Source organism: Vombatus ursinus, unplaced genomic scaffold (genome assembly GCF_900497805.2).
Source record: "Vombatus ursinus unplaced genomic scaffold, bare-nosed wombat genome assembly UNPS02014822.1, whole genome shotgun sequence".
Taxonomy (NCBI): domain Eukaryota; kingdom Metazoa; phylum Chordata; class Mammalia; order Diprotodontia; family Vombatidae; genus Vombatus; species Vombatus ursinus.
Genome location: NW_020954600.1, coordinates 3,249,755 through 3,273,260, shown reverse-complemented (window position 1 = coordinate 3,273,260; position 23,506 = coordinate 3,249,755). Strand labels below are relative to the sequence as shown.

At 46.1% G+C, this 23,506-nt stretch overlaps 1 protein-coding gene across 3 annotated transcripts in view; it reads right to left on the bottom strand.

The window, feature by feature from the left end:
- TP53I11 (tumor protein p53 inducible protein 11) overlaps window positions 1-7,551 on the bottom strand; it is a 30,058-nt gene extending 22,507 nt beyond the window's left edge. Inside the window, exon 1 of one of the 3 annotated variants that reach the window (XM_027837891.1) lies at window positions 7,490-7,551. Coding sequence is in view for 2 of the 3 variants with exons in the window: in XM_027837887.1 (XP_027693688.1) it covers window positions 2,771-2,862 (92 nt within the window). In the remaining variant the exon portion in view is untranslated. Of the gene's footprint in view, window positions 1-2,770; window positions 3,286-3,944; window positions 4,143-7,489 lie in introns of those variants that run through there. The other 2 variants (XM_027837888.1, XM_027837887.1) reach the window with 2 other exon arrangements.
- Window positions 7,552-23,506: the final 15,955 nt, after the last annotated feature.

The window sequence follows — 23,506 nt, the reverse complement described above, 5'->3', positions numbered from 1 at the left end:
GAGAGAGGGAGGGAGAGAGAGAGAGAGAGAGAGAGAGAGAGAGAGAGAGAGAGAGAGAGCTTAAACACACAGCCCTTCCCATGAGACTGTTAGGGATTGGGTTGACCAAGAGCATTTCAGGAGAGGCTACCTTCCCACCCCAACAACACACATACTCCCTCAACCTCCTTTCAGAGTCAAGAGGACCAAATCTGATTGAAAATTCTTCTGGCTTTTCAATGGAGTATCTCCCAACCACCAAGCCAAGTCCCCAAATCAGACCATTCCAGTCTTGAGCCCCTAGGGGGCGGCTGGTGCCATCAGAGTGGAGCTGCCTTGTTTTAGGGAAGGAACAGTAGCATTTCCAAGTTCATCTCTCACCTGGGACTGTGAGGGGAGAGGAGGGGGGTGGAGAGAAGCATCCAGGAGCATCTTAGGACATTTAGACAATGAGAAAGAGAAAGTGACATAGATAGGTAGATAGATAGATAGATAGGCACAGGGGCAGAGAGAGGAGTGAAGGAGTGGTGGGGAGGACAGAGTAGGCCCATACCCACTTTAACCAGTTAAGAATAATGAGAAAATGGGAACCCAGACAAGATAGTCTTGTCCCAGGTCACACAAGCAGTACGTAGTAGAGTCATATCCCAACTCAGGTCTTTGGATTCCAAGTACAGTGAATGCCCTTTCTCCAGCAAATTTTGGCCACAGTGCTAGTCCTGAGACTGTCATTTTTGAGTTCTCGTTCCTGAAGTGATACCCTGAGTCCCTTTATAGCCAGGTCAATCTGTTTCCTTGCCTCAGTTTCTTCATTTTCCAAAATTGAATCAGGAATGCCATTTTCTTAGAGGAGTGTTTCTAGTTCAATGGACATGTAACCAGTCAAAAGCCAGAGGATGTCTAAGCCACTGTGGGGAGCTGAGGGTAAATGTCCCAGGAAGAGGTTGCCTCTGGACCTTGATAACCAGCTGTAGACAACATGGTAGGGTAGAAGTCATGCTAGACTTGGAGTCGGGAAGACAAGGGATTAAATCTCAGCTCTGACAGCTTTGTGAGATTCCTGGACATTTGGGCATTAACTACCAAGATTCTAGGGACTCAGAGCCATTGTTCCCAAATCCAGGAAGAAAGTGCTGAGGATCTAAGGTCAGGCCCCTTCCGGGCTCAACTTAAGTGACACCTCCAACTAGAAAGCTTTCCTGATTTACCTGATGGCTAATGGTCTCTCCCCTAACTACATTGCAATGAGTTTGCATATGTTTTGTATTTGTCTTTCTGTATCTGTGTTTTCCCTAGCAAGATGTAAGCTCTCTGGGGCCAAGGCTTTTTTGGGGTGGGGGGGAGTTGTATCCCCCAGAACCTAACATAGTGTTTAGCTGTTAGTAAATTTTGAATTGGATTCAGTTGGGTTGGATTGAGGTAAGAGGAAGGGATGAGGGGAAGTTGCCTCATTGCTGGCTCATAAATCTTCTACTCTTGGGGTTCCCTGGGCAGATGCCATGCTCCTCCTCCCCAGAGTTGAGTCAGTCAGTCAGTCAACAAGCATTTATTAAACACTTACTTTTTCCTACACTTTCAGGGGCCCTAGGCAGGCCTGGTCTTATCCTGTAACAGACATTTCTCTGCTACCCAGAGAAGGGAGCCAACAGTCTCTACCATGAACCATTCCAGAAGTTCTTAACTTGGTGTCCATGAACAATTTTAAAAAAATATTTTAGTAACTATTCAATATAATTACAGTATAGATATAGATAACATATATAATAACTATACTATATAGCTTGTTTTTATACATTTAAAAATATTATTCTGAATAGGGGTCCTTAGGCTTCCCCAGACTTCCCAAGGGGTCCATGCCACAACAAAGGAGCCCCCCCTCCCAGTGCCGCAAGGGCTCTCCCCTGATCCGAGAAGCAGAAAATGGTCAAGTTCGTGGCCTCCCAAGTTGAGCTACTGTGTGTCATCTGAAGCATTCTCCCTCTTCCTCCCCCCCTCCCCCCACTCCTTGGATGGAGTGTCCCGTGGGAGGTGGGGAGTCAGCCCTTGGTGATGGTCCCCTAATTTTCAGGGCCTGGCAGCGGGAAAGGCTCCCACTCTCGGGGTCGATTGCTTCCTCGGGACCCTCATGGAAGGAAAGGGAAGACCGTAGAAGGTCAGAAGAAATGGGAAAAGTTTGCTTTGGGAAAGCGGAACGTGGCTTTGGAGCTCTGGGCCCCGGCTTTTGGGCTAGGAAGCAGGATGTCAGATGGACAGAGAACTCGATGGCATTTCTTCGCTAAGGGGCACTTGGCCAAGTCCGCTGCTTTCGTCTCTTTTCTCTGCCCCCCTCTCTCTTTCCCGGCTCCTTGGCGCACACACCAAAGCACGCCTCCCTCCTCGGGTTATTCCCGTCAGCCAAAAAGCTGCCTGCGCAATTACTCCAAGGCTACAACGGACAGAGGGATTCCCGGAGCTCCGAAGAGATGCAGACCACAGGACCCAGCAGCTGAAGCAAGGCCGAGCTTCCTCGGGTCCTAAGCCTCCCAGAAGTGTCCCTTCCCGCCTGCCCCCACCCGGGAGCCCAGGGCAACCCAGACGCCCCCCCCGCAGGCTCCCAGTGGCTGCTGCGCGCCTGTATCTGCTTCCAGCAGAGTTACACCACCCCCCCCACCACCCCAGACCGTCCGCTCGGCGTCCCCAGCTATCAGAGCTCCAGGCCCGCACGTCTGTAAGCCTTCCTGCCTGCCTATCGGAGTGGTCCCAGATCCCCTGTGCTCCTGGCTCTCCCGCGCCTCCATCCCGGGGTACTTACCGTGGAACCCCGGGTCGGCAAGGCTCCGGGGGAATCATAGGATCCAGGGCTGGGTCGAATCTTCTTGGGTCATCGGGCCCATCTTCCTGCATCCCTGGCCTGACTATCCCCAAATCACCCACCCAGAGATTGCGTGACTCTAGGGTCCGGACAATTCTGTAGGCAGCAGAGACTCACTCAGCTACACCAACCATGAGCTACTGGCGACACTGGGAGGAGACAAAGAATGAAGGAAGGGAAGTATCCCGCCCTCACAACTTCTTTCTCAGCAGGGTTTGCAACTGCAAGGGACCTTAGAGCGCTTCTCGTCCAAGCCCTTATTTAACAGACGAGGATGCTCAGGTGGAGAGAGGGGACGAAATTGTCCGGAAGTCACCCAGCTAGTCAGTGGCAGAGCTGGAACCAGACCCCTCGGTCACGTCCTGACTATATGGCACAAGAGGTAGAACTGCAAGGGACCCTAGAGCTCCTAGTCCAGCCCCCTCATTTGATGGATGAGGAAACTGAGGTTCAGAGGCAAAAGAGGAGGGAGGGAGGACGGATAGAGACAGACAGGGGGAGACAGAGAGATAGAAACAGTGACTCAAACAGAGAGACAAAGAGAGAGTGGTACAGAGAGAGAGAGAGAGAGAGAGAGAGAGAGAGAGGGAGAGAGAGAGAGGGAGAGAGAGAGAGAGAGACTCGCTTACAGAGATAAAACAAGAAAGAGACAAGAGACGGGAGAGACAGAAAGAGAAACGAGAAAGCACAAAGAGCAAACACCAGAGTGTGCTACATCTAGAGAGACTCAGCAAGAGACCATTGACACAGAAAGGTTTTTAAGAGACTGAGACCCTTAGAGATAGATTGTGGGGGAGGGAGAGAGAAGGTCCGGAACTCCTCTTCCCAGCGGTCAGCTCACAGCCGCATCCCCCTCCACCCCCAGCAGTAGAGGCAGAGAGCAGAGAACTCTGCAGAGACGCAGCCAAACCCCCAGATCCCCTTCTCCCCCCCTCCCCCGGAGCGCCGGGTACTTTCCGCAGGAGTTCCTGCCGCACGCAGACAGCTCGGAGTCGGGAGAAGCAGCTGTCCAGGCGGAGGAGGACGAAGAGGAGGAGGAGGGGAGGGGGGGAGGTGCAAAGTCAGTGACCAGCTAGGCAAGGAAGGAGAAGCGGCGGATAAAGCTGTGCCTTACCCCGCTAGGGCATGGTCGTCGGCGGGGCCGAGCAGAGGCTGCATGGGGCTTACGGCGGGCGGCACACCGGGCCGCAAGGGCGGAGACCGGGCACAGGCACAGGCACAGGCGAGGGGCTGCCTCACATGGCGGGACTGGCTCTACGGCCAGGGCCGGGACCAGAGGAGCCGGGGCAGAAGAAACTGAGTCGTCTGAGCTCAGCGCCCTGCGTGACGGAGCTAAGCCACCAGCCAGCGGCCAGGGCTGGTCCCTCCTCTCCATTACCATATTAAACCAATCGCGCTCCCTAAGAGATGTCACCTCCCACGCGCTGGGCTGCCTGGCTGGGGAGGCGTCTGCAGGCGGTGAGGGAGCGAGCTAGGAAAGCAACGAGGGAGCTAGGGAACCAGGGCTCTGGGAGGGAGGGAGGAAGAGCAGGTCCGAGCCCCGAGAACAGAAGGCTCCCCTCTCTCTCCCCTCCCATCTCCTCTCCAACACCATCTTCCTAGAGCGCTGACCCTCCTCAAAGCCTCCTTGGCTACCTTGGCGGGCTGTCCCACCTTTCTGGGCTACTTACTCTTAGCAAAGCTAGAAAGGAGACTCCCGTGGAAAACCTAGAAAGAGAAAGCAAACCCGGGGTATTCTTTACTTTCAGACACTGGCTGGGGTGGCTGAGGGATGTACGCCAAAGCGTACAACCACGGTAGCTTGGATTTGGAGAGTTCTGGGGCTGTCGTATATTGGACACTCCGGTGACTTCTCCTCCCCCCAATCAGCAGCGCCACCACCAAGCCTTACCCAGGTACTGGAACTGATGCATAGGTACATAAGTCAGCCCAAGCTACGCTCTCATTCCCCCTCTCTTCCTTCGCCTTCCCACCTGCCACCCTCACTTCTGTGTCTCCCCCTTTCTCAGCTATTCCTCTGTGCTAAATAATACATCACACACACACACCAATTCACTCCAGACAAAACTCCAAAGTACAAATGCTGGAGAAGTATGGGGCAGGCTAAAGCAGGTCAGTCGATTATTACCGTCGATGACGATGATGATGATGACGATGATGACTGGCCTACTGTGTGTCAGGCACTGTGCTAAGAGCTGGACACTACAAATAAAGCTGGCTTGGATGGATTCCTGAGCCTTCCAAGCTCCCTGGACCCCCAGGTGTTTCTTTGTAAGTAAGACTGCTGAATGTTGGCAGAAGTCCCAGCGACCATAGCTGGGAGTGGGAGGATGCTTTGGGTGACTCCACATAGTCTGTGGGTGTGTGTGTAGGGGGGAAGACAGAAGTTCATCTATAGATGCTGTCACTACATCTTCCCCTCATCAGCCACAGCAAAGCTGAGGAGAGGCCCCCTCCACCCCCTTCCACAGCCCCTGCTGGGCTTTTGTGTTCTATTTCACCTGATTTGACTGGATTTCACGGTGGGGGGGGAGGGGTGTAGCGTGTTTAAGCCCTTCCTTCGCCAGGGAGGGACATGACCCTTTTGAGTCAGTCAGGCATTCTCTTTTCCATGGCGAGATGGAAGCTAGGATTCTTGGTTTCTTCCCCCCCCCCCCCCCCCCGTTTTATCACTGAGCCTCATTTGTGAAGTGGAAGGATTGTATAAACAAAGGCACAGACTCCAACTTTCCAGCACTCCGTGTTAAAAACAAAAAGTCCTGGAGGTAGAGATACGCTCAAGGGCGTATCTCCCCCCGAACACTGATGTTCATGGATGTAGGGCACTCTAAGTGTGGAAATTCCCTTCACCAGTGAAACTCAGCACGTCAAGTATTCTGAATCCAAGACCTTTATGACTCCCAGACTGGTCCCTTATCCACCTGCCTCTGTCCAGTACATTCACATCATTGTTCACTTGTTTCCCTCATCTCCTACTCTCCCTAACCCCATTTGAGGTTTTCTTGGCAGAGATACTGGAGTGGTTTGCCAATTCCTTCTCCAGCTCATTTTACAGATGAGGAAACTGAGGCATACAGGGTGAAGTGACTTGCCCAGAGTCACGTAGCTAGTGGCTGAGACCAGATTTGAACTCTCGAAGATGAGTCCAGGCACTCTATGCTCTATGGCGCCACCTAGCTGCTCTAAGATCCACATTAGACTGCATCAATACAACTCTTATTTAGCCCAAGGAGGTTGCTGGTACCATTGTCCTCAACCCTGTTCAACCTCTATCTGTGTATTACGTTCAGTTCCGTATACCTGGTCAGGCTGAGGTATTGAAGGCAAACTCCAGTATGTCCAGAGAAGGATAATAAGAATGGGAGTGAGGGTTGAGGCAGGCAGTAAACCATGTCATAGAAGGATCTGGGGGTGGGCTGGGTGGCGAGGGACGGGGGTGGGGAGGACGATGAGAGGGAGGAATTAACAACTAAAACTGTTCAAAGATGGAACTGGTTGCTTCGGGGAAGATCGAGACATCCCATCCCAGAGAGCATCTGAGCAGAGAGAGGATAGATGAGATTCGCCAGGTAAATTTTAAAGGGACTCCAGGATGAAAGGACATATTGGACTGAGGACTCTAGAGGGCAGGTCCCTAGTCTAACTCCAGGCCTTACTCATGGAGGGGCAGGGAAGGATTAATGAATGTCAATTGAATTGAATCACATGTAAATAACAACTAACTGCTATTGTCCATGTGCTCAGTGGCTATTTAGTAGAGCAGACTGGCACCTAGCAATCTTTCCTTTCTCAGGGAGCACTGTGCCTTTGGTCTGGGTCAAGTGGCATTACTTCCTGACCCTTCACCCTACCCCTGATCTACTGGGAAGAAAGTCCAACCTGACTGCCTGCATGCCTGATAGAGGATTTCGCTACACATCTCCTCCCCTCACATCATGGCTCTTCCACCAGAACCCTACTTTCAGTTCGATATGTTAGTCTGATGTCTCTATCCAGCAGCACACCTGGTAAATATGCTGGAGTGATAGGGGACAATGGAGAGAAGAACCCTCTGAAATCTGGTATCAAATAGCGAATTACAGTTATCCTTTCCACATCGAGGGGTTAGGGTGCAGTGCCCTGAAAATCTGCAGAAAATCTTTTGGCCCTCCCTTCCTACAGAGAAATCTGAATTTTTTTCTTTTTCTTTTATGGGGTGTTTACAGTACCTTATTATAAAATTTGGGTTGATATATAATACTATATATATATTTTATGCATTTCTGAGTTTCTAAACTTTTTCTGTCATCTGCTGGCCTTCACAATTCATCTGCAGCTTATGAAAAGCTCCTATAAATTCCCATTTAATTTCTGATGCCAGCCCAAGATGTATCAAAACTGCAATGGGGAAAGTTGAGATGTGGAAGGGATAACTAATTACTCCAGCCCACTCTTCCCAGCTTCCCTAATGTAATATTCTGAAAGCCTCCTTTCTCATTTCCTATATCTGTTCTGGGCCTGGCATAGGTCTCATAAGGAAATACCCCCTAGAATGAGGGGAGGAAGGGAAACAGATCTTATATCTGAAGCCCAGCTCATCCCACCTGAGGTCTCACCCTCTCTCAGCACAGCGGAGCCCCCAGCACAGCAGAGAACCTCTGGTACAGCAGCTCCTCTTACCTTTAGCAGCTACTAGTCATTTCTTGGTGTCTCAGGTGCTGCTTTTCCTTTCCTGGTCAAAGTGAAAACAAAGCTCCTCTTCTCTTTTTTAAGCTGAGAAAAAGATTGGGTTTTTCAAAGGAGGATTATTGGGCCAATATTTTGAGGAACTATGAATTCCACAGTAGTACCTGTCTATACAGTCTTTGTTTTTTGGTGAGGCAATTGGGATTAAGTGACTTGCCCAGAGTCACTCAGCTAGTGAGTGTTACATGTCTGAGAGTAGATTTGAATTCAGGTCCTTCTGACTCCAGAGCTGGTGCTCTGTTCACTATGCCACCTAGCTGCCCCTCTGTCTATATAGTCTTAAAGCAGGGGTGGGGAACCTGCGACTTCAGGCCACATGTGGCCTTCTAGGTCCTCAAGTTAGGCCCTTTGACTGAACCCAAATTCCACACAAAAATTGTGTTCCCTACCCCTGGTCTTGGAGATTCTGAAGATCAGAGAGGCTGTGACTTGCCCAGCATCACACAGCTAGACAAATGCCTGAGGCAGGATTTAAACTCGGGTCTGCCTGATGATAAATGCAGCACACTGCATGACAGCAAGCTGTCTCTTCCATTCCTAGGTACCTAATAGAAAATTAAAATAGACAAAATATAGATTATACTATATAAAATATAATTATTTATATACATATTTACAAGTATATATAAATAAATGTTTATATAAATATTTATAAGTATAGATATACATTTTATAAATAAACAATAAAATGAATAATAAGACAGATAATATATACAAATACAAAAGAAATATAAATGAAAATGAACAAGTTATAAACGATTACCACTGAGGAGTTTACAGATTCTACCTCTTCCATGTCCCCAGATGGAAGTGAAACCTCCCTCCTCCCTCATGCCACTCTCTTAGACCTCTCCTAGGCCAGTAATCATATTCTGATGTATATTGATTTGTATATACTCCCCGCGCCCATTTCTCTCCTTTAGAGTTTCTTTTCATAACAGGAGTAAGAGATGTCATTAGGGAAATGTCAGATGAAAAGAGAGGGGGAGTTGGTCATGTGACCAGCGAGGGTGAGAGATGATAGACGACCACCCATTTGTTTCACTAGAAGACAACATCAGCACAATTTGAGGACTGATGAGTCGAATGGTTTGGACAGGCATGTGTGAATTGTGATTTGTATTGTTGGAGCTTAATATCACAAATCCATGTAAGCACCTGAGTCTTTTTTTTCTTCTCTCTGATTAATTGTTGACAGCCTGGGAGGACTGTGGTCATTTCAATAGGACTGATGGCGGCAGTCATTTAATTGGCCTGCGGTGAGCAGAACCAGGAGCACTGAGTAAAAGACAGATTACGGCTGCTTGGCAGGAACATCTTCCTGACAGCATTATCCCAAAGCGGCCAAGGATGTCGCCTCGAGGGGTGTTCAAGCAGAGGCTGCATGCTGGGAGAGATGCCTTTCGTCCATAAGTTGGAGAAGATGTCCTTGGGGTCCTTTCTGGTGCTCAAATTCTGTGATGCCTAGGGGACAATAATCATATCACTTCATATCTCTAGAGCCCAGTATCTCAATTATTGAATTACATTGAGTTGTACAAATAAATCTCCTATTTGGAGGATAATTTCATAGAACATTAAAGGGCCTTGCGTTCTCAAAATCACCCTATTATCCCATTTTTCAGATGAGAAAACCGAGGCTGAGAGCAGTTAAGTGACCCAGCTATTAAGTGTCTGAGACGGGATTCAAACACAGGTCTTCCAATCTCAGAGTTCAGCACTATCCACTGTCCCACCTTGCTGCCTTAAATTTAGAACGTTAAAGCTAGGAGGGACCTTAAAACATAGACTGTTAGAGCTGGGAAGAAACTTATGGTCCAGGATCATAGAGGTAGAGAGAGACTGGCTGCCATCTGAACTCCTGGCTTCTGGCTCCAAGTTCGATGTATTCAGATCTACTGGCACAGTTAAAGGAACAGGGCCTCTGATCTCAGTATGAAGAAGCCCTCATCTAGACCCAAAGATGCTTTCTCCCAGGGCAGTGCCTTTCCCACTATGATATTATGTCTTCTCCTAGGGATGTTTATGAGAAATAATCTAGGAAAATGTTTGGGATGTCCTGTCATCATTTCCTTTGAGATCCCTGCCTCCTCCAGACTCACCTCTTCTGAGAAGACTGTCCCCAGCATGTGTTAAACATGTCCTAGCCTTCCTTTCAGCAGGCGTTTTGGTGGAGTAGATGGAGCATTGGATAAGGGAAGTCAGGAAGACCTGAATTTGAATCCCACCTCGGACACTAGCTGTGTGACCCTGGGTAAGTCACTTAGCTACTCTTGGTGTGCTTCCTCAGATGTAATAACTTGCAGCTACCTCTGAGGCTTGTTTTAAATATTAAACTCATGCTGGTGGAGGGAGCTCCTATTCCTCACACCAGCCCCATCAGGTACTGCATTTTGCTATTATAGATGAGGAAAGTGAGCCTCAGAGGGGTGATAGCAATCCAGCTTTCCTCCTCACTCCACTTTCGAAAAAGGAATATCTACTGTGCCATGTTAACTAAGGAGGACTCTTTGGGGGGGAGGGGAATGAGAATTTATATAAGCACCTACTATGTGCTTTTTACAAATATTATCTCATTCGATCCTATAACAACCCCATCAATTGAATGCTATTATTCTTCTCATTTTAAAGTTGGGGAAACTGAGGTAAACAGCAATTAAGTGATTTGCCCAAAATCACATAGTGTCTGTGGTCAGATTGGAACTCGAGGCTTTCTGACTCCAGACCCAGGACTGTATCCATTAGGTGCCCTAGCTGCGATTGGTGCTTCTTTCTACAAACAGCTCCCCCTTCCCTGCTCACACCTGCTCCCCAGCATCTGTGAGAAGCCATGATGGAGACAAGGTTGATATGTCTCTCCTCATTGCTCCCTTCTACTTACTTCCCATTCCCTCACATGCTGGCTATGTCTAGCCTGTGAATCATCCTTACTGAGCTACCCGGGAAGCTAATGAAACGTCACAGAGCTCACTCACCTGGAGGGGGTGGGGCAGGGAGAAAGGATTAACTCATTTACCCAGATGAAGGAGAAAACAAGCTTCATTTCCCCAGTGCCCAGGGGGGAAATCGAGCCTTGCCTGGATGCCTCCAAATTCCCCTCCCTCATTACTCTTTGACATTTCTGGCCAAGGTAAGAGAGAAGGATGGGCTACTTCAAGTTGAAGGAGGTGGGGAAACAGGCTCCCCTTTACAGATGTTCTTCAAGCAGAGCCCAGTCATGAAGGGGATCTGATTCTTAGTCAGGTGTGGGTTGGACTAGGAAGCCTAGGAGCTCTGCGGTATTGTGGTTTCAATGAGCCAACTTCTGGCTCTCTCTGCCTCTCCAAGATTATTGCAACAACTGTCTTCTAATTGGACACCACAATTCCCTTCTCGTTCCCTCCCCTGTCACCTATTCTTCCTCACAGCTGCAAAAATAATATTCCTTACACACTGGCCTGCCATTGTTCAAGAAGCTCCGATGTCTCCCTATTGCTCATAGGATAAAATACACATTCCTCAGCCTGGTGTTGAATTCCCATCACTGTCTGGCTGCAGTCTATCGTTCCTACTATCCCTCATCTTACCTTCTTTCAGCTGAGCTGGCCTCCTAGCTCTTCCAAGGAGTCAGTATTGCATCTCTCAGCCTTGAATGGTCAGTCCCTCATGTCTGTCTGCACTGCTGCCTCCCCTCTGGCTCTTAAAATCTCTGGCTTCCTTCAAGGCCTAGCTCAGTGCCACTTTCTGGGAAGCATTTCCTGATCTCCTTACCCATCTTTCCCCTAAAGTTCTTGTAATAATTTGTTTATTTGGTGGGCTACTCCAGTAGAAAGTCAATTTCCTTGAGGCAGGAGCTGGTATGCTTTTATTTTGTTCTTGTATGCCTGTTCCTAGCTGAGTGTAGGTATTGCCCAGTAAGTATTCAGTAAATGCTTTTTAGAGTGACTTGAACTGATTCCACCTGTATCTGAGACCTCTCAAATCCTAGAATGTCACAAATAGAGTGGACCGTAAGGGGCTTATCCTATCCTTTTATTTCAAAGGTAAGAAAACTCAGGCCCGGAGAGGGCAAGCTATTAACCCCTGACATGCCCAGCTCTTCCTACAACTGAATGTTTGTAGCTCTTTCTCATTGCTAGCTCAAGCAGACAGGGTCCAGCGTGATTTATATTATACTGATAAATATGGCAGTGAAAGGGAACTGAGATGCTGATTGTAGGGACTCAATCAATCCACAGATATTTATTGAAATGCCTTTGCTTCATTTCCATTTCCCTTCATAGAAACCAGTCTACATGATGCAGACCTTGATCTTCTCCTCCTCTTCCTTCCCCTCTCCTTCCCTCCTTCTCCTTTCCCAGAACCCTCCTCTCCTCCTTCTCCTCCTTCTTCCCTGCTATTGTTTCCAAGATCCCCTCAGGGTCAATCTCAGACCTGCTCTCTCTCTCTCCCTCCCTCCCTCCCAGCAAAGATGCCTAGCAAGCTGTCAGACCTGAACTCCTTTCCATCTCCCCCCTTCCTACTCCCCTCAAATTTTCCAGACCTGTGCCTGGTACTGGTCCTCTGCTTATGTCTTAGCCCCTCTTCCACACTCCATCCTCCCCCTTTCCCCTTTCTCCTCTGCCCTGTTCATGCCTCCTTCCAGAAACCCAAGGACTCAATATTACTTTCCCCTCCCAGACCCCAGGTTTGCCATCTTCACTGCACCCTCCCCCAGCCCAAGCCCACCTCCTCCTCATCTTCCAATTTCCCCAACCTTAAAGTCGTCCCAGGCTGCCTCTTTCTCCAAACCAGGGAACACTCCTGCTTATTTTTGGTCCAGGTGAGTAGCAGTTGGCCTTGAAGGAGGGAGATTTGAGTTGAATTTCTGAAGGGCCTCCTCTCTCCCATCCAAGCCCCTAGGCATCCTGAGGATGTCCTGAAGTAACTTCCCTCTGACACAGCCTCTCTGCAGTGTCAATAGAAGTTTTCTTCCCTTTCCTTAACTCCCTCCTCCAAGCCTTCAAGGACCAGGAAGAAAAGAAAAGGAAGGCCCACAGACCAGGTAGCCCAAGTCATATATTTCCATCTAATGGGCTAACTGGAGAGAAGTCCAGAGAAAGCAGAGAAGCAGGATCCCTCCCCCGACAACTTTGCTGTTTTAGATTTGAGCTCACAGAGCCGTCTGGCAGAGGAGGGAGGCTCTGGCCTCCAGCCTGGTGGGAGGGCAGGAGAACTCAGCATCGCTCTCCCAGGCTCCAGCAGGAAAGCTGTGGGGGAAGGGCCAGGGGAAATGCTGAGCTTCCTCTGTCAGCCTGAACACCAGCTTCCTGAGACCTATATGAAGGATTCGGAACCTGAGATAACCTTAGCCGTCAGAGGACCATGAACTTAGAACTGGAAGGAACCAGACAGATCCACTAGGGCAGGGGTTCTTAACTTGGGGTCAACAGAGACCCAAGGGATCCATGAACTTGTATGAAAAAACTAATGCATCTTTAGTTTGATACAATTGGCTTCCTTTGTAATCCTTTGTAGTTTATTTTATGCATTTTGAAACCTTATTCTCAAGAGGGGTCCATAGGCTTCACTAGATTGCTGCCAAAGGGGTCCATGGCACACAGAAGGCTGAGAAACACTGATCTAGTGCACTCTTGATCATACAGAAGAGGAAGCAGTTCCAAGGATGCCCAACTAGCCCAACATCACACAGCTAGTCAGGGAGCTGAGGGAGGGGGAGGACCACATGGACTGATTCGAAAGCCAACCCTTTTCCCACTGAAGATTCAGAGTTTTAATGACTTGTTTAAGGTCACCAAGGAAGTGGGAAGAGAACCAATTTTTGAGCCTAGGTTAGATAGATCAAGGGTTGGAAGGGATGGCAGAGCCATTTGGCTCCATCCCTTCATTTTAGAGGGGGAAAAAATGAGAAAATGAGTCCCAGGGACAATTTGCCCATGGCCATGCAGATAGTAAGTATCGGAGGCAAATTTGAACCCAAGTCATAGTATCAAGAGTTAAAACTAGAAGTCCTTGCAGGTCACTGAGCCTAACCCCCTCATTTAACAGAAAAGAAATGGAGACTCAGAGAGCTTGTGACTTACCTGTGGTTGCACAGGTCCTAAGTGTTAGAGGCAGGATTTGAACTCAAGTCTTTCTGGAATCTAAGTCCAGTACTCCATATACTCAGTGTACCATGTTGCTTCTAGATGTGTTTCTCATCCTGAGTAATTTGTTGTTCTATACCTCAGTTCCCCAAGATACCCGAAAAAGAAGAGGGAAATAGATGTGGGTAAACGTGTGTGTGTGTGTGTGTGTGTGTGTGTGTGTGTGTGTGTGTGTGTGTGTTTGGGGGGTCATCATCCCAGGAAGGGTTTTAGTGAATTATCTCACATTACAACATTTCAAGCATTCTATTTTTACTAGGGTGGATTTTTCATTCTTTCACTCTTTGGTCCTTTGACTGACCTCCTGCTTCTCACCCTTCCCTGTTCCCTTTCACCCTTTCCTGTTCATTTCCATGTGTTCCTGTTCATTTCTTCAAGACCCAGCTGAGGCTTCCCTATATCCATGAAGCCTTACTAGCTGTGTCACCCTGGAAAAGTCATTTAGTCATTTAATGCCTCTCCAGTTCCTATGTGTCTTGCATACAGTAGGGACATAATAAATGTTTAATGGACCAAACTCAAAAGGAATCTCATTTCTACTCTTCCTTCTGACCATCTTCAGCTAGCCCCCATTTGCTTCCCTAGCCCCTGGAGGTTTAGTTATGGGTGTTTGAACAAAGGGCTGTCCAGTCTGACCATCTTTGTTATTGTTGTTTGTCCTTTGTTTTCAAAGTGGACCAAAGGCATCATCAGGTGATGTCTTAACTTGCTTGTGAATTGGATTTAAGTGAGGCAGAGTTGTGCAAAGCCTTCAGCTTCACTCTCTCCTACAGAGTTATCAAAGTCCAGTGGTAAGACAAAAGTCAAGATGACTGGCGATGGCTTGGGATGCAGTGGATGACCTTGGTTTCTTTGATGTCTGACCAAGAATGAACACCCTTAGGAAACCCTTCAAGAACAAGGTTCCATCCCTGCCTTAGCCTTCATTCATTTGACCTCCGTGCTCAATAATGTCTTGTCTCCTCTGTAGGGGGGCAATGGCCTGTCAACTAAGGCCTCCAAGTTGAAAGTGGAAGTGACCCTGTTTGAGAGGGGAGTACCACACTCTAAGGAATTTAAGAAGATGCTGTCTTGGGCCTATGGACATCATGGCCCCCTCTCCATCCTCCACCCAGCACTAGGGGATTATCCCCAGAAAAAGGCATCAACATCTGCCCCAAAGGACTACAAGAGAATATGCTGAAAATTCTACTTCCTTATTACCTCCATGGATCTGTGATCTCCTTAAGTGCACCTTCCCTCCATGGGTGCAGATCAACACCTGTCCACTTTTTTTCCCCCGTGTGATTCTTAACCATATCCTCCCATAGCTCTTCCACAAGTGATCTATTCAATATACCAGAGACCTTTCTTTGGAGCTCTGTGCATTTTGTGGGTACCTGGCAGTACTTGGGCTTACTGTCTATGTCTTATCTCACATTTAGGGATAATTAGATCTTAGATAAAATCTAATTCAACTGCCTCAGTTTATAGGTGAGGAAACTGAGGTCCACAATGGGGAAATGATTTGTCCATGGTCACATGTCTAATGGGTCCAAAAATCAAGGGAGCAGAGATTTAGAGTTAGAAGGAACTCTAGAAGTCACCTAACCCAAGCCCCTTATGTTACAGAGGAAGAAACCAAGGCATAGAATTTGGACAAGAAGCCAGGTTTCCTGCTTCCTAGGCCAGTGTCCGTTCTTCAGCACCACACCTGCCACCAAGCTTCTCCATTCTCTAATCCATTCTCCATGCAGTTACCATAGTGAGTTTCCAAAAATGCAGATCTGACTGTTGATGTTCAATTGTTTCAACTGTGTCCAACTCTATGAGACCCCATTTGGGGTTTTCTTGGCAAAGATACTGGAGTGGTTTGTCATTTCCTTCTCCAGCTCATTTTACAGATGAGGAAACTAAAGCAAACAGGGTGAAGTGACTTGGCCAAGATCACCATCTGAGGCTGGATTTGAACTCAAGAAGATGAATCTTCCCGACTGTGGGCAGGCACACTATTCACTGTTCCACCTAGCTGCTCAGATCTGACTGTATCACTCCTGTATTTAATAATTCCCCTGACTATTACCTCTAGGAACAAAGATAAACTCTGGTCCCCAAAGTTCTTCACAACTGGCCCCTTCCTGTTCGTTTGATTTTTCCCATACTCGGCTCATCTGTGCACTCTGTGATCCAGTTATATTGGCCCACTTGCTGATCCTCATGACTCCATCTTGAGGCTTGGTGCCCATATACTGTTATCTCTCATGCTTGGAATGCTCTTTCTCCTCACTTCCGCCCATCTGAATCCCTGGTTTCTTTCAAGACTCATCAAACGCCCATTCTGAAGGAAGCCTTTCCATGTCACCGTCATTGGTTAGTTCCTTTCCAAACAAGGGTACTCTGTGTCTTCTCTGCATGTACCTTTTATATGTTTATGTGTATACATATTTATTTCCCCAACAGAATATAAGCTTCTTGAGGGAATGGACTGGTTTTTTTCTGCTGTCCAAAGTGCTTAACATAGTGCCAGGTACAAAGTAAGAACTTGATAAATGCTTATTGATTTATTATTTTCCTATGATTAGAAATTATAATAATTCATACGCAGTGGCTTTGGAAAGCAATTTTTTTCTGTGGTAGCAAAGAATTAGAAACAAAATAGACACCCATTGATCAGAAAATGTCTAAACAAGATGTGGTACATGAATAAAATGGAATAATCCAATGCTAGTACTATACACATTAACAATTGTTATTATATAAATAGTATAAATAGTAATAAAATAACAAATACTGTGACTACGGAGAAGCATGGAAAAAGTTACATGAGCCAATGCAGAGGGAAGTGAACAGATCCACACAAACAATGTGCACAGTGACTGCAACAATGTAAATAGGAAGAATAACCATGAAACATTCAAAAGTAAATGTAGCAAAATCACAAAGAGCGAGAGGAGACGCTTCCACGACACCCCTCTGCAGAGGTGGAAGGGCCATGGCTGGAATACTCCGCATGTAGTTTCTATTGTTGTGTTTTGTTTTGTTTTTTTTTGTGTTGATTTGCTTTGCAGATTTTTTTCCTATTCCTCCAACTTTTTCCCCCTTTTTTATCTTTAAAAATATATGATTTGCTATTCAGGATAGCTCTCTTGGAGGAAGAGCAGGAGGGATACTGAGAGAAATATTTGTGATGTAAAAAAAATTATATGCTTTACTCACAACAACCTTGTAACAGATACTTTGGGATCCTTTTTAAGAACACATGAGGAAACTGAGGCACTGAGAAATTGAGAGGCAGCAGGGCATACATAATGGAAAGAGCACTAGATTCAGAGTCAGATTTGGGCTCCAATCTAATTTATTACTGTGTGACCTTGGGCAAGTCATTTCCCTCCTTGAAGCCTCAGTTTCCCATGAGGAATCAGAAATACTTATTTCAGAGGATCTGAAGGGCCTCAGTTTCTTCATCTGCAATAATAATAGCTATCATTTATATATATATATATACATACATATATGTATGTATGTATGTATGTTTATAGCACATCCTCACAACAGCTTTGGGAGGTAGGTGCCATTATTATCCCCATTTTATAGATGAGGGAACTGAGATCTGGGACAGTTAAGTGACTTGCCTGGGGTTACATGGTTAGGAAGTGTCTAAGGCTGGATTTGACCTCAAGACTTCATGACTCCAAGTCCAGGGCCCTGTCCACCATTCCACCAAGCTCTCTCGGTAAAATGAGGTTGGACTCAATGACCTCTAAGGTTCCTTCCCCATCTAAATCTATGATCACATGACGATGGAGAAGCTTGGAGAATTGAAATGACCTAGCCATTGGGATCAGAACCATATTTTGAAGTAGATCCCCTGAACTCCAGGTCCTAGGTTCTGTTCCCTAGCCCATGCCACCCCATCAAGACCTTCCAAGAACCCACCTCTTTGCCTCCCTTCTCCCTACCTCAGGCACAAGTCTTCCTGACAACAAAATGTGAGTGCCTCCGGTGAATTTCCTCTTCCCTTCTCATCTCATCACTATCTCCTGGCCTCCTCACTCCCCAGGCCTCTCCAAATGCAAATGAGTGTCGAGGGCTGAGTAAACAGACTTCAGGAAGTGAGCTACAGGAAGGCTAAGGGGGAGGGGCACCCAGGGACCTCTGTCTGACAGTCCCAGGAGGTCAATGGCTGTTCTGAATAGCTCAGCTCAAACCAAAGGGAGCTAATGTTCCTATCAAAGCCTAATCCCTAAGTGAGCAAAACCTCACACCTCAGACATGAAAGTCCTTGGCCATGGGGAGGGAGGGAGAGAGGAGAAAAGAACAGAAGGAATTTCACTCTATCTTCCAAACCTGACTTACAATATAAAGGATTCCCTTTGAAGGGAACATCTGTCCCTTTTGCATGCTCCCTGGTGAGGGAATAATCCCAGAATCTCTGTCCCTGATTGCGTCAAAGAAGGCAACCCCCAACCCCCACATCTCCACACCCCTCCTTGGCCTTCACTGCCAATCCCTGAGGTAAGGAGGTGGGGATCCTGGGCTGTTTGACTTTCACTGATCATAACAATTCATTAACTCAGTTGCCACCTGTGACAAAACCACATTGGAGGCTTGGCTGGTCAGGGGTTATCATCCCCATTTCACAGTCAAAGAAACTGAAGCTTAGATAGTAATACACTCAAGTTGAAAGAACACTGGATTTGGAGTCAGAATACCTGGGTTCCAGTCTTTCAAGTACAATCATACCAGACTAACCAGGGCAGGATAGGACAGGATCCAGGGATTTGGGTTCATGTCCCACATCTGCTAATCACTACCTACATGACTTTAGCCAAATCACTTACCTCTCTTACTCTCCATTCCTCTTCTTGAAACGAGGGAGTTCAACTCCATAGCCTATAAGGAGGTTCCTTCTTGCCCCACATCTATGCTCCATACTGACTCTTTATAGTAACTGCTTCCTTTTCAAGAGTTTCACTAACAAAGACTTTAACAATCCAACCCAATCCCTATTTACAGAAATCTGAGACTCAGAAAGACCAAGGGATTTGCTTAAGGTCATGCAACTAGTAAATAGCCAAGTCTGCTTTCAAATCCAGGTCCTCAAATGAGATAATATTTGTAAAGTACTTAACACAATACTGGGGCCACATTAACCAACTGCTTACTAAATGTTTGTTCCCTCTCTCCTTGCCCCAACTCCAAATTCTGTCCTCTTTCTGGTCCATGCTTCTGTGGGCACTGTCCAGTTCTGCTTCTGGGTCCTAGGGTGAGCCAAGATCCATGATGAAACTGGTGAATGAGGAGGCTCCCCACCCCCTTCCCACCTACTTCCCTCTCTTATGTAGGGGGCAGGGGAATGTGTTGATGTTTCCCAGGGTAGCACCATACCCCAAATATCAACAAATAAAAACTAGCCTGGCATTTAGAGTGATAGGTTTATTAATAGGGACGCATACCATTGCTATAGCATATTATAACAACAAAAGCAGTCTGCTGGGGGTGATTGCAAAATGCATCATTATATAATTTCTTAACAAACTAGGCAGGGGAGATGGTGCCTGACAAATACAGGCAGCAACAGCACACCCAGTTTGGAGGGAGGCATGGCTAAGGAGGGAGACTCTGTAGCTCTCACTGATGAATTCTTCCCTGAGCCCCAGGAACTGCAGGATTTCTGAACTGCTGTCTCCTAGAGAGTGATAGAGGGAGCACCAGTGGAGAAGAATCATACTCCATGATTGGCCCTTTCCCATTAGACTTTCTAGTGCCATGGCTACAAGGCCATTTAATTCATGATTGACCTCAACTCAAGAGGACAGGGATGATGATGGTGATTTTAACTAACTAACGTGCAAATAGAGCTTTAAGCTTTGCAAAGTGCTTTACATACATTATCTTCTTCCATCTTCATATCAACCCAGTGAAAGAAGTGCCAGGATTATCCCCATTGTACAGATAAAGAAACTAAGGCTTAAGACCTTTCTCCTAGAGCCTAGGAACCAACTCATCCTGACATGCAAGTAGACCTTTTCAAAAAATAAATTTTTATTGATATCTTTTGTTTTTAGATTGGTTATTCCCCAAAGCTCCCTTTCTCAGGGAGCTATTCTTTATAACAAAGGATACCAAAAAAAATTAGCAAAACTAACCAACAGATCATAAAAGATCACATTATCTGCTGGGTCCCATACCCATAGTCCCCCTGCCTTTGCAAAAAGGAGATGCCTTCTCATCTAACTTCTTTGGGGCCAAGCTTGGTCATCATGATTCCACAGCATTGTTTCAATGATTTTGTTGTTGTTTTCTTTTACAGTGTTGTAGTCATTTTTTAGATCTTTTCACCGGTTCAGTCCCTTCCCTCTGTATCAGTTATATGTCTTTCCATTCTTCTCTGCATTGCTTATAGTTATCATTTATTAGAGCACAGTTAACATTCTTGCTGCACATTTTGTTCAGCCACTCTCCAGTGAATGGATATCATACCATTTCTGGATTCTTGCTACTATAAAAAAAAGTGCCTCTATAACTGTTTTGGTTTATATGGTACCTTTCTTTTTGTCACTGAGCTCCTTGGGGTATAGCCTAATGGAATCTCTAGATCAAGGTGTAGAGACAGTTTAGACACTTTCTTGTGTTGAGTAGTTGACTTAGTATATCAATCAAGTGCTCCTAGCCAAGGGTAGGGAACCTGTGGCCTCAAGGCCACATATGGCCCTCTAGGTCCTCAAACACAGCCCTTTGACTGAACCCAAACTTCACAGAACAAATCCCCTTAATAAAAGGATGTGCTCTATAAAACTTGGACTCAGTCAAAAGGCTGCACCCAAGGACCTAGAGGGTCACATGTGAACTCGATGCCCAAAGATTCTCCATCCTTGTCCTAGCCCATTTAAAGTAACTGATAAAATGTGCTATAATCAGATGAAAACGCATCTCAATTAATCAATTAATCATAGGCTTTAGTCTAAAAACTCTTGACTGGTTGGAATGATGCTGCATATCATATTGGCTGAGGACACTGGGAGGATGCCTTGTGGGGCCCTTCCTATTAGACCTGGGCCGTCTCCCTCCCTAGTCATTATTTTATATATATATGTGCATTCAACTTTTATGTGCATGCTGTTCTTACTTTTCCCAAGAGAATGCAAAATCCTTGAGAACAGAATAAAAAAAAAACAAACAAACAGGCCAAGGGTTCTGCTCCTTTCCACTCCCAATTGATTCTTTTTCAGAAGTTTTGCCAGAATGATCTCTCCTCTGCTTCCTCAAATCTCACTTCTGAGTTGGTTTTACTTTTGTCTCTGTATTGCTGTTGCCTATCAAGTGGTGACTTTGCACAGCCCTCCCTCGCTTAAATCCAATTTCGCTTGCTTGTCATAGCATCACCTCCCTGATGTCATGGTCCTCTTCAAGAATGTAGGACAAACACCAACAGCCTGACACAGAGCAAGTGCTTAATAAATTCTGATAACCAAGAGGGCAGAAAACTCAGGCCCTCTTCTGAAGGAGGACCCAGAGAGCTAAATATCTACTTCTCCAGGGCACCCAAACTGTATTCACTCAGCACCTAGGTCAGCTCTCAGCTCCTTTCTAGCTTTGATTTTCTGAGAGCCATTGACAGGATTCATTCTCATCATCTGCCCCCACATTGAAAATGGGAAAACAAAGACCCACTATCTTACTATAGAGGGTGCCTAGTGAAGTATGGAGAGACCCTGACTCTTCCATATTGTGTATGACCAAGAGCCCTTCTCAATTTTCCTGAACTATTGCAAAGAAGAGGAGGACATTGTTGAAGTATACCCTCACTTGAATAAAAAAAAATTTAAATAAAAATCACTATTTTAAAATATTTAAACTAATTTAAATCTGCAATGTTGCTTTTAAGAATATTAGCTTATTTGAGCCTCTTTACCACTCTGGGAAGATACAGATACCCTAGATATCATCAATTCCATTTACAGATGAGGAGAGGGAGCTTCAGAGAAGTTAGTGACTTACCCAAGATACCAAGCTGAAAGGTGCCAGAACTGCATTTCAAGCCCCACTCCTTCTCAATATGATGTTCCACACTCTATCCATTGGCACCTTCTAGAACATTCCAGCTAAAGTTGATACCTTGCCCATGGGGAATCACATCACATGAACAAATGACTTTTAAAATGGTACTATGATTGACCTTCAAGGCAGTCAAATATTGTACAGTGGGTAGTAATTGTAACTTTCCAATGCAGCTCTCTCTGAAAAGGAAGCATTCCCCCTCACTCCCAAACACCTTCATGTCTACATTATTTCTCCTTGTTCAGTCATTTCAGACTCTACATGACTCTATTTGGGGTTTTCTTGGCAAAGATATTGTAGCAGTTTGCCATTTCTTTTTCCAGCCCATTTTACAGATGAGGAAACTGAGGCAGAGTTAAATAACTTGCCCGGGTCATACAGTTACCAAGCATCTGAAGCCAGATTTGAACTCAGGAAGACTCATCTTCCTGACTCCAGGTCCAGCACTTTATCCACCGTGCCACCTACCTGCCCCTTACTGTCTTCTGAAGTGTGATGTCAAGAAATGAACACTGGATTTTGAAAGAGAAGAAGGATTTATAATGCTTTGAGGCTCATAAAGTACTTTGCATATGTTATCTCATTGATCTTCACAATAGCTTAGTGAGGTAGGTGCTTTTAATTATCTGAATTTTACCAATGAGGCAGACAAAGGTTAGGCAACTCGCCCAAGGTCACATAGCTAGTAAGCATCTGAGGCTGGATTTGAACTCAGATCTTTCTTGTCTCCAGGTCCAACACTCCCTCCACTGTGCCACTGAGCTGCCTCAAGCAAAAATCTTATTTCAAATTCTGGCCCTGTTGCTTACTGGGTGTGTGACCTCAGACAAGTCACTGAGCCTTTTTGGGTACAGTGAGAGGACTGAACTAAACAATCTTTAATGTCTCTCCCAGCCCTGAGTGTGATTCTCTTCTTTATTTCTGTCTGGCATTTTCGATGCCACATCCACTAGAGAGCAGGAGGGGGAGGAGAATACTTTGCTCCACAGGAGAAGGACCCAGCAGTCTGGGCAGAAGGGATTGTTCTCGTCGTCTTCCATATTTATAAATAAAACTGCATTTGATATGCTTATATTAAGAAAAAGGGCACCAACCATATGAGCCAATTTAACATGCTGTGTTCTAGCTTTGGGTTAGTTTTTTGCTTTTGTCTTTTTGCCAATTGCTAGCAACTTGTTTATGTCCCCTCCTTGATAAACAAAGGGACGACTCCGTCTAGCCTCTGATATCTTGGGGAGCTCAGACAGCATGCTGACCCCTCAATTCAAGGTGGGAGGTATGCATCTCTCAAGCCTGACTCACAGGCAGTAGATGACAGTTCATGGCTACAGAAGGTCCAAATGATACACCTGAGAAGGCTGGCTCACCATTGCCAGTGTCTTTTATCCAACTGAGAACAATTACAAAAGTCATTGAATGCCAGAACTGGAAGGTACTTCAAAACACAGAATTTCAGGGATTGAAGGGACCTTAAGACATAGAACCTTAGAATGTCAGAGCTAGAAGGGACCTTAGAACACAGAATATACACTGTTGGAGCTACAAGGGACCTTAGAATATAGAATGTAAGAGCTAGAAGAGACTTTAGAACCTAGAATGTTAGAGCTGGGAGGGATCTTAGAATGCAGAATGTCAGAACTGGAAAGGACTTTAAAACATAGAATGTCAGAGATGGAAGGAACCTTAGAACACAGAATGACAGAGCTGGAAAGGACTTTAAAACAGAATGTCAGAGCTGGAAGGGACTTTGGAACCTAAAATGTTAGAACTGGGAGGGTCCTTAGAA